General features: G+C 35.3%; 1 protein-coding gene across 1 annotated transcript in view; it reads left to right on the plus strand.

Moving 5' to 3' along the window:
- Window positions 1-11,931, plus strand: part of LOC105814242 (transmembrane protein 62-like) — a 49,709-nt gene that overhangs the window by 9,072 nt on the left and 28,706 nt on the right. Inside the window, exons 5-9 of the mRNA XM_012649138.1 lie at window positions 883-1,024; window positions 2,837-2,961; window positions 3,109-3,231; window positions 5,365-5,520; window positions 9,127-9,286. Of these exons, the coding sequence (XP_012504592.1) occupies window positions 883-1,024; window positions 2,837-2,961; window positions 3,109-3,231; window positions 5,365-5,520; window positions 9,127-9,286 (706 nt within the window). The remainder of the gene's footprint in view (window positions 1-882; window positions 1,025-2,836; window positions 2,962-3,108; window positions 3,232-5,364; window positions 5,521-9,126; window positions 9,287-11,931) is intronic.

Genomic DNA, 11,931 nt, shown 5'->3' on the forward strand with positions numbered 1-11,931 from the left:
TTTTTATATGTGCTCTTAGGTAAAACATCATGTAAGACACTTAGATAAAAAATGATACTAACTTTTTGTATAATTTTCTGACATTTGATTAATACAGGTATGCCCCCAATATAATCTATACTTTCCGTCTCATTTATTTGACAAATACTTAATGAGTGCCTACTCTGCATTATTACCCATCCTTTCTCCCTGCCTTTCACACTGCAATTTTATGAATACCTGAACACTGTTGATACTTATAGTGGTGAGGACTTTCATAGGATGTTATGTTATCAATATATTTTTAGGACTTTGATAGGGTGCAAGTTATCAATATATTTTTAGGAACTGATAAAGATTTACTCTCCCAGACCTAGACTAACATTTTTCTTCTGGCTTCATCTTTGCAAATCTTTCTTGTGAATTAACCCTCTGTAGTCCTGTTTCAAGAAGAAAACATCTTTTTTAAATCTCACTACACCAAGAATTCTTCTAGGTACATAGTAGGCTCCCACTAAATTAAAAAAAAATTTTTTTCACCCCCATCACTAAATTTTTAAATGATTGATAAATACCATTTCACTGGATTCTGATTCATTTCTTTCTAAATGTTTAGTGGACTGCCTAAAATAGTCATCTTACTTCTCTGCTTTACATAGTGAACTTGTGTTTGGTTATTGATGAATTAGTTTGCATGACTCTTTGGAGACAACCATAGAAAAACTTTGAAATTTCTTTTAATCGGTTTATCCATTGTGGATCTAGTTTAGTGTATTTCTCTGTTAGATTAGTAAATCTCCTTTTCAGAGGGAAGCAAAATCTAGTATAGTATTAGGGAAGGAATTTAAATGCATCCTGTCTTTTCATGATTGCACTAAAACTTTCCTGTCTTGTATTTTTTAGGAAATATTCTGCTGTACGTAGGGATGGCTCTTTCCATTATATCCACAGTACTCCCTTTGGCAACTATTCTTTCATCTATGTGGATGCCACCATAAATCCAGGGCCTAAGAGACCCTATAATTTCTTTGGAATTTTAGATAAGGTACAGTAAAAATCTTACTTCCCTTTGTAGCTTACCTATTTTATTTTTTCTTGATTATATGTGGATCACTTAAAGTTATCCTATGCAAATTCTTATCTGGAAATGTTCAAGAAAAATTTTACTTGGTTACAGGTGTGGCTAGAAGTTACTGGCGACTTTAGCACTATTATTGCTATCCCTGTTCTTGTCCCAAAATCTGGTAAAGAAGTACCTCACACTTTATATTTATTCAGTAAACATTTAACAAATATGTCCTAAGTTCAGGATGCACTTTGCAAGGTGCAGGGCATACAGCTTTGTGTACGCACGGTATATTCCTAAGTCCCCCAAATTACTAATTATAACTAGTGGTCTATATATTTAGTTAACAAGAGAAGAACAACAATTCAATTAGATAAGTTTCTTTTAAAGTATTTTTGGCAAGGTTAGGTGGAAATCGTTGCTGGATTGAAACTGTCTGGAAATCACATCTGAGAACCTCTCATTATTTCTTGGTACAACAAATGCCAACTCACTAATGAGCACAGGCTCCTAAGCAAGACATTTGTGCCCATATGAAAGAATACAAAGGTGATAAGATCAAGTTCCTGGCCTCTTAAAGTATTTAGTCCTAGTGGTGGGATATAAGACCAATATAAAAATAACTATTTAAAAAGAGCAGAATTTGCTAAGTTAGAACTAACAGGTTCAGAGAACTAAGATGGTTCAAAAGAGGTTGAAATCAAGTGAACAGAATGTTGTTAAGTACATTGTTAAGTTAGACATTTTATTTAATTAGGTTATATTTTGTTTCCTATCTGCCAAGTATCGTTAGGGTTGATTATTAATAACAACTTATATTAAGTCCTATTCCTTAGAATAGTGTTTTTTAAGGTAGGATTCAAGGATCATATGCATAAATATCAACTGGAATGTAATAAAATGCAAATTCCCTGGCCTTATCCCAAACCTACCAAATTAGAAACCCTGAGGGTAGGGCTCAGAAATTTATTACTGTAAGTATCTTATAGATAATATTAATGCATATTTACTATGTGCAAATGAAGTATGATTTGTATATAATAAGATAGGCTCACTTTTAAGTGTTTGAAGAGTGTTGACAAATGTATATACTGGTACAACTGTCACCACAATCAAGACATAGAACATTTCCATCACCCTAGAAAGTCTTCTTGTACAGTCTGTCTTCATCTCCTAAGGAACAACTGATTGGTTTTCTATCAATGTAGATTAGTTTTGTTTGTTCTAAAATTCTGTATAAATGAAATCATACAGTACGCACTCTTGGGTCTTGCTTCTTTTGCTCAGTATAATGTTTCTGAGATTCATCCATATGGTTGTGTGTATCAGTAGTTCTTTCTTTTTTATTGCTAAGTAATATTCCATTGTATAGTTGTATTGCAATTTGTTTATGGTTTCTAGATTTTGGCTATTATGAATAGAGCTATTATGAACATTTAGGTACAAGTCCTTCTGTGACGTTATTTTAGAAGTTTTGTTTCAATGTCCTCTTTGTTAACTGCAAAGCTGAAAAGATTAGTGGTGACGTCTTTATTTCTCAATTTCCTTATCTATCAAACGAGGATAATACCTGCCCTACTTACTGCAGTGTGTGTTTTAGGATCAAATGAATTGTATGTGAAAACAGTTTGAAACTTACAGAGGTCCATACAGGTCATTGACTAGTAGGGTTTAAGCCCTAGATATAATATAATAATTATTATAAAACTTCAGGGGAGTTTTTTCCTCTATTGACATTAGGTTTCATCCTGAGCCTTAATTTATGATCCTTCCATTTTTCTTCCATTTCAGAAAAGAATGGAGGAGCTCTTATCATTGGCCAAGGAAAGTAGTCAGAGCAACCACACGATTTGGTTTGGACACTTTACAACATCCACTATACTTTCTCCACCACCAGGAATCCGGTCAATAATGAGGTGAGACAGACTCCCAAAATCAAAATTAATTGTTTTTAGTTCTTTTATGTTGCTGTAACTATCTTACTTTTCTGAAGAGACATTTTTATTAGTTTGGCATCACAAGTTATCTTTATTCATTTTTTCCATTTATTTTTCATTGGTTAGTTTGGCTACAGCTTATATGTGTGGGCATCTCCATACACTTGGTGGACTGATGCCTGTTTTGCACACTCGTCACTTCCAGGGCACTTTGGAACTTGAGGTGGGAGACTGGAAGGATAATAGAAGGTAAGGGAACTACCTCACAAAATAGAACTTATACACATAAGTTTTGCTAAAGCAATGATAGTTTTCTTATTTTTATCATGGGTGATCTCAGTTAAGGAAAAACTTGTGATATTTCTGTTTTCTTAAAGTAATGTATGTATCTGGCAATCTTTGTCATTTTGCAAAAACCTTGTCACAGCAGCAGTGTTTACTGTCACTATGTTACATTGGGTTTTCAAGATGCAGCCATAAGGAAATAGTCTCAAACTCTAAGAATTATAGAGGAGCTTATTAAAAATAAAAATTTTCAGGCCCTCCGTTTAGAGATTTTGATTGTGTTGGTCTGTGTTAGGGACCAAGAAACTGCATTTTTTAAAAGCCCACTAGGTGGTCTATGGATCATACTTTGAGAAACACTAGTCTAGAAATGTCAATTCTTTCCCCTGAATTTTATATCTACCATAATAATTATTGCTATAAGATATTAGTGATTCAAGTTCTTCAAATAGATAGTAGTTAGTTTTATTAAAGTCTCTCTAACAGAAAATAATGTATTTATCAAAATCATATAATTTAGTTAGATATACATTTTTTCTTTTTTTGAGAAGTATTTAAGTGAAATAGTTTACCAAGTATAGAGGGTTATCATCTCATTGTTTAACATCTAATTGTTTAATATTACAGTTATTTAATTTATTCAAACTCTCTCTCAAGATATTAGGCATGTAACAAATATTTGTTGACCTGATATGTTATCTTTTTATTTTTAACTACTTTCATTAATTAAAAAGTAGCTTTACATCTTGGAAGGTACTTCCATATTTTGATTGGCTTTTCCAGAAACTGTGTAAGAGTTACACTAGAAGGCTGTAATTAGTTGGCAACTATAATTACTTTCAGCTAAGACCTGTCTATTCATGGCTGTGAGGCTGTGGTCTGGGCTGTGATTGCCTGTTGTCAGATAGCCTTCCTAAACCTTGATCAGCTTCTTTATTTCTCCTAAATATACAGTTACAAGTTGTGATGTTAATTATGAAATCATTTCCTTTCTTTGTCTCCCAGCCGCTTTCCTGTGTTCCAACCTTGGGATTTTATCTGGAGTGTACTGAAAGGATCTAATTTTTATCCACCTTTATAAACATTTAAATTGGATTAGTTAGAATAGAAAAATTTTTAAAAACAGTATATTAGTAATATTAGGCTAGGCCTTGTTGTAGATGCAGATAAATCTAGAAATATCAGTGGCTTAACATATGTTTTTTATTCATATAAATCAAGTATGAGTCAAAGCAACTCTTCTCCATGGATTGAGTCAGGGATACAGACTTCCTCCATCTTATAATGCCACTATTTCAACATGTCAATTCCAGGGCAGGGAAGAGAGCACAGAGAACTCATACTAACTCTTAAGTACTTTGGACCAGAGGCATGATACATGTCATTTCTGTTCACAGCCCATTGGCCAGAACTAGTCACATGGTCCCAACTTAATACCAGGGAGACTGGGATGTTCAGGGGAGCATGTAGAGTATTTGGTGAGCACTATGGTTTCTACCATAGTCAATCCTTTCTTCTCTCATTTCTAAAAGTTAGAAAATATAAAACTTAGATTACTCTTTAATGAATATTTTATTCCTTTTGCTGTTGCATTTGGAAAATGAAAACAACTTTAATTTCTTTGAAATTATAGAAATAATGGTATAAAAGAAGCATGAAAGGTTTCTAATTATGTTCATATCAACCATTTTAATATTTTATGTAGCATTATTGGTGGGATGAAGAATGTCAGGTATTAGACTTATGATGAATGTATTAGGTTCAAATTAGTCTTAAAGTATAGGAATAAAATGAATGACTTCGATACGTATTTATTTAAAAATTAAAGAGTGCATGCTTTGTACCAGGTATTGTTCTAGGGCAGAGGTAAATTCATTGCCTCGATGAGAGCCCAGTTGATATGACAGATGTGAGAGGGATAAAGTGATAGGGGCAAGGGAAGAAAGACAGAGAAACAATATTATTTACTCTGTATTCAAATTCATAATGTAAAAAAAAAGTCCTAGTTTTGTATTTTTATATTTGTTCTGTATATTATCTTCATGGCCTCTTATAAAATGAAGTGACTAAGTTACCTTATTATCCTCTGGTCTCCAGGTACCGGATCTTTGCTTTTGATCATGACCTCTTTAGCTTTGCAGATTTGACCTTTGGCGAGTGGCCTGTAGTTCTTATCACCAATCCTAAATCACTCCTCTACAGTTGTGCTAAACGTGAACCACTAGAAAGACTTTTTCACTCAACACATATCAGGTACGTAGCAATTTTCCAGAATTTGCTTTCAGTTTGATAATGATGGAGAATAAGTCATTGTGATTGCATTCCAGTGTGAAAGCTAAGAGATGCCCCACTTTAGTTTTCTCAACAACCTAAACATTATATAAATTGCTTACTGTTTCACTTCCATTTAAAAACTATATAATTTTTTTGAGCTGATGAAATTTTACTGGATGAAACCATTATATGTCAGAAATATTCTTTTCATTTTGCTATATAGCCTTTCATAAAAGCAAAAGCTGGCTGGGTAAGGTGGCTTATGCCTGTAATCCTAGCACTTTGGGAGGCTGAAGCAGGAGGATCACTCGAGGCCAGGAGTTTGAGACCAGCCTGAACAACATAGCAAGACCCCATCTCTAAAAAAAATAGAAGAATTAGCTGGGCATGGTAGTGTGTCCCTGTAGTCCCAGCTACTTGGGAGGTTGAAGTGAGAGGATCACTTGAGACCAGGAATTTCAGGCTGCAGCGAGCTGTGATTGCCCCAGCAACAGAGCAAGACCCTATCTCAAAAAAAATAAAATAAAAAAGCAAAAGCTTTATAATCCTTATGGAATTGAAAATTCAGCTGGCATGTGAATTTGACAATGTGGATTAACAGAATCCTAATGGAACATTAACATTCCTTTTGCAAAGAGATGTATAACTTTTTTCAAGTGTGAGGGTGCTCTTTAAATATATTCTTTTTAATTTAATTTAATTTAATTTAGTTTTATTATTTATAAATTTATTTTGCATGTCATCCTTACACAGGGGCCATGCTAATCTCTGTATTGTTCCAATTTTTAGTATATGTGCTGCTGAAGCAAGTATTACTCTTTTAAATTTTATTTTGAAAAATAATACAACACAACAACCTTTGGAAAATAGGGTGATGGAATTGTAAGCATGTTTTTTTCCACACCTCTAATAGAACTTTTTTTTTCTTCTAATGACAGGGTGTCATTCTGTCATCCAGGCGGCAGTGTAGTAGCATGATCATAGCTCACTGCAGCCACCAACTCCCAGGCTCAAGTGATCCTCCCACCTCAGCCTCCCAAGTAGCTGGGACTATTGGCACATGCCATCACGCCCAGCTAATTTTTAAATTTTTGTAGAGATTGGGTCTCACTGTGTTGCCCAGGTTGGTCTTGAACTCCTGGCCTCAAGTGATTCTCTCACCTTGGCCTTCCAGAGTGCTGGGATTATAGGCACGAGCCACTACACCTGGCCTCTAATAGAACTATCGTTAGCATTTTTGAGTGTTCCTTCTCGGGCATTCTCTTTTAAGCATGTTTTTATATAGTTATAATCATAAGGCACAGTCTATTCTAATTTCTGATTTTTTTTCAACACAGAGAATGTACCACAATTTATCTAACCATTTTCATACCTTATGGGTGAACTTTTAGGTTTTTTCTTATTTGGGGATGAACATCTGGTGCATATAAAATTCTTCTTTAACTTGAATAATTTCTTTAAGATAGAGTTCTAGAAGTGAGACTCTAGGTCAGAAAGTTGGAATTCTTTTATGACTGTTGATAAAGATTGCCTGATTGCTTTTTTCTTTTTAGAGCTAAAATCACTATTCTTTTTAATCATGGTAAAATATACATAGCATAAAATGTACCATTTTAACCATTTTTAAGTGTATAGTTCCTGGCATTAAGTTCACCTTAAGTTTACATTGTCGTGCAACCATTACTGCTATCCATCTCCAGAGTTTTTTTCATCTTCTAAAACTGAAATTTCTTTTTTTTTTTTTTTGAGATAGGGTCTCGCTCTGTTGCTCAGGCTGGAGTGCAGTGGTGCGATCACAGCTCACTGCAACCTCGAACGCCTGGGCTCAAGTGATCTTCTTGCCTCAGCCTCCTGAGTAGCTGGGACTATAGGCACACACCACTATGGCTGGACAATTATTTTTATTTTTATATTTTGTAGAGATGGGGTCTCACTATTGTACCAATGCTGGTTTCGAACTCCTGGCCTCAAGTGATCCTCCTGCCTCAGCCTCCAAAAATGCTAGGATTATAGACATGAGCCACCACTCCAGGCCTCAAACTGAAAATCTTTACCTGTTAAACAATAACTTCCCATTCTCCCTTCCTGCCAGCCTTTGGGAACCACCATTTTATAATACTTTCTGTCTCTATGAATTTGACTACTCTAGCTACTTCATATAAATGGAATCGTTCAATATTTGTCCTTTTGTGACTGGCTTATTTCCTTTAACTTAACGTCCTCAAGGTTCATCTATGTTGTAGCATGTGTCAGAATTTTCTTTCTTTTTAAAGTAGAATAATATTCCATTGTATATATACACCACATTTTATTTATTCACTCATCTGTCAGTGGACACTTGGGTGCTTCCCCCTATTGGCTGTATTGAAGAATGCTGCTATGAACATACATGGGTGTACAAATATCTGTTTGAGTCCCCGATTTCTCTTCTTGCGGATATATACCCAGAAGTGGAATTGCTGGATCATATGGTGATTCTTTGTTTAATTTCTTTCTTTTTGAGACAGGGTCTCACTCTGTTGCCCAGCTAGAGTGTAGTGGTGTCATCATAAGTCACTGCAATCTCAAATTCCTGATCTCAGGTGATCCTCCTCCCTCGGCCTCCCAAGTAGCTGGGACTACAGGTGTGCTCCACCATGCCCAGCCAACTTTTTTAAAAAATGTTTTATAGAGACAAGGTCTTTGTTGCCCAGGCTGGTCTTGAACTCCTGGCCTCAAGTGATCCTCGTGCCTCAGCTTCCCAAAGTGCTAGGATTACAGGTGTGAGCCACTGTGCTGAGGCTGTTTAATTTTTTAAGGAGCTGCTTAAAAAATACTGTTTTCCGTGGTGGCTGCACTATTTTACAGTGTACCAGTGTCTTAGTAGTGTACCAGGTATCCAATTACTTTTAAAAATAGAGACTAATGTATAATATTACCAAGCAATATTAGTGCCAAATCCATAGCACTCTTGTCATTATTAGATATTATACTTTTAAAAATATTTACTAATTAACTTGAAAGAAATGATGCCAAGATGTTTATATTTATTGTTTTGATCACTAATGAAGTAGAACACACATCTGTCATTCAGGTTTTTTGATGAGAACTAGATATCAGATTTAGGCATCATACTCTCTGAAAGGGTCTGATAGCCTAGCCCCGATCATGACCTTCCTTATTCTGGGCAGATACTGTGGGAACCAAATGAGTAGATGGTAGCCTTGACCTTAGATTATCAAAATGAGATGTCCACCCTATATTCTTTTCCTAAAAGAAAAATCAAGACTTTAGGAGTTTTTTTCAGAGAGAACTTTGAATCTACTCTAGCTGTATTTGTCAAAAGAAAATTGATTTTTCTTTCTAAAAAGTGAAAGAATAGTTCCTAATTTCTTACCAATTCAGGTTTGCTGAATTGTACAACTCCAAAGCCACCATTCAGAAAGAAACCAGATCGTATGAATGGTGGTCCCTACAGTTGTATTATACAATGTGATGGTTCTGCCTATACTTATATATTTTCAGGTTATAATAGGCTTATTCTCCTTTATAAAAACAATGACAAGTATCTAAAAACCATGTGTTTTATATATGCTCTCATTTTAGAGTCTTGGCCTTTTCCTTATCCTCCATTGCTTCTGTCACAGTTAAGATTGATGGAGTTCAGTTAGGGCAGGCTATTCATTTGTCTGGTCCTATTTTCATCCTGAAGTGGAACCCTAGAAACTACAGTAATGGGACACATAACATAGAAGTAATCGTTCAGGTAAGTTAGTAATTTATATTTGTTATATAAATAAGTAGGCTGCAGCCACAATGAACTCTGATATGTGGTTATTTTAGTTAATTGGTAAAGAAACTATGTTTAATACAAAATTTGAATATATGGTATTTAGTATATTCTGAAAATAGGCTCTTAGGAGTAATTCTACTATTAGACTAAAAACTAGGCAGAAGAATATGTGACTACTGGCCATAGTCCCTCCTTTTTTAGCCCCAGGAAATCAATCTCTTGTTTTTTTCCAACTTTGGCCAAAGTCTTTTAATAATGGGGGCCAATTCCCCAGTACATGCAAAGATAGTAGAGCAAGTCAGAAAACATGTATTTATGTATCCATACCTTTGATTGCTATATGTATGTATAAGGAAAATTATGTCACTATTTGAAAGCTTTAGGACACAGAATTTTCAAGGTATCAAAGGAACTTTAGAACTTTTTTGTTGGGGAATATACATTGTTAGATTGTGCAGTACCAGTTGCTTGCCCTTATTCTGATTCATTTTGGGGCATTTAATTTATTAGCACCTGCCAGACCAAAACAGCATGGTACTGGCATAAAAATAGAGATATAGACCAATGGAACAGAACAGAGAACCCAGATGTAAAACCATCCACATATTGCCATCTGATCTTTGACAAAGTAGACAGCAATAAACACTGAGGAAAAGAATCCCTATTCAATAAATGGTGCTGGGCAAATTGGGTAGGCCCATGTAGAAGACTCAAACAGGATCCATATCTCTCACCACTCACAAAAATTAATTCAAGATGGATAAAAGACTTAAATCTAAGATGCGAAACCATAAGAGTTCTACAGAAAATGTTGGAAACACTCTTCTAGATATCAGCCTGGGCAAAGAATTTATGAAGAAGACCCACAGCAACAACAAAAATAAGTAAAACGGGACCTGATCAAATTAAAAAGCTTCTGCACAGCCAAGGAAATAATCAACAGAGCAAACAGACAACCTACAGAATGGGAGAAAATATTCGCATGCTATTCATCTGGTAAAGGGCTAATAACTGGAATCTACAAAGAACTCAAGCAACAGCAAGAAAAAATCAACCCCATTAAAAAGTGGGCAAAAGGGCCGGACGCGGTGCTCACTCCTGTAATCCTAACACTCTGGGAGGCCGAGGCGGGCGGATTGTTTGAGCTCAGGAGTTCAAGACCAGCCTGAGCAAGAGCGAGACCCCATCTCTACCAAAAATAGAAAGAAATTAATTGGACAGCTAAAAATATATAGAAAAAAAAATTAGCCGGGCATGGTGGCACATGCCTATAGTCCCAGCTACTCGGAAGGCTGAGATAGTAGGATCGCTTGAGCCCAGGAGTCTGAGGTTGCTGTGAGCTAGGCTGACAACACGGCACTCACTCTAGCCAGGGCAACAAAGTGAGACTCTTCTCAAAAAAAAAAAAAAAAAAAAAGTGGGCAAAAGACATGAACAGAAGCTTTTCAAAAGAAGATAGACTAATGGCCAATAAACATATGCAAGAATGCTCAACGTCACTAATCATCAGAGAAATGCAAATCAAAACCACAATGAGATATCACCTAATTCCAATGAGAATGGCTTTTATCAAAACGTCCTGAAACAATAGATGCTGGCATGAATTTGGAGAGAAAGGAACACTTATACACTGTTGGTGGGACTGCCAACTAGTGCAACCTCTATGAAAAATAGTATGGAGATTCCTCAAAGAACTAAAAGTAGACCTACCATTTGATCTAGCAATGCCACTACTGGGTATTTACCCAAAGGAAAAAAAGATATTTTATCAAAAAGACACTTGCACTGGAATGTTTATTGTAGCACAATTCACAATCACAAAGATGTGGAATCAACCCACGTGCTCATCAATTCATGAGTGGATTAATAAAATGTGGTATATGTATGCCATGGAGTACTACTCAGCCATAAAAAATGAATTATTAATAATACTTTTTGCAACAATCTGGATGGAACTGGAGACCATCCTCCTAAGTGAAGTATCACAAGAATGGAAAAACAAACGCCACATGTACTCACTATTGGAACTAACTGATCAGCACTCATGTGCACAGATGGAAGTAAAACTCAAGGGAAATCATGCAGGTGGGAGGGAGGAGGAGGAGATGGGTAAAATCATACCTAATGGGTACAATGCACACTATCTGGGTGATTGGCACACTTATAACTTTGACTCAGGCAGTACAAAAGCAATCCATGTAACCAAAACATTTGCACCCCTGTAATATTCTGGAAAATAAATAAAAATTAAGAAAAAAATGTAACAGAGGTCTTCAAAGAAAGCTATAGGAAAAAAGCAGAAAACTATACTAATACAAATTAATTTTACAAGTCTAACATAGCTCAAAAATTCCAGAAAGTTTACTGATGATTCTTACATGTTCTCTTATTATATTTTGTGTTAATTATTATGTATAAAATTGCAGAGAACTGTTCAGTAGAGCCATGTTAAATTTGGGATGGGAATAATTATTTTAAGTATTAATTTGCCAAGATGCAGCACAAACTATTTAAAAGGTGTGAAGAACTTTAACAAGAAGAAATTCCAGGTGAAGAGATTGCACACATAAAAACTAAAATCAATTGTTTTCCCATTACATAATATTTCATCAATTTCA

Source organism: Propithecus coquereli, unplaced genomic scaffold (genome assembly GCF_000956105.1).
Source record: "Propithecus coquereli isolate 6110/MARCELLA unplaced genomic scaffold, Pcoq_1.0 Scaffold3, whole genome shotgun sequence".
Classification (NCBI taxonomy): domain Eukaryota; kingdom Metazoa; phylum Chordata; class Mammalia; order Primates; family Indriidae; genus Propithecus; species Propithecus coquereli.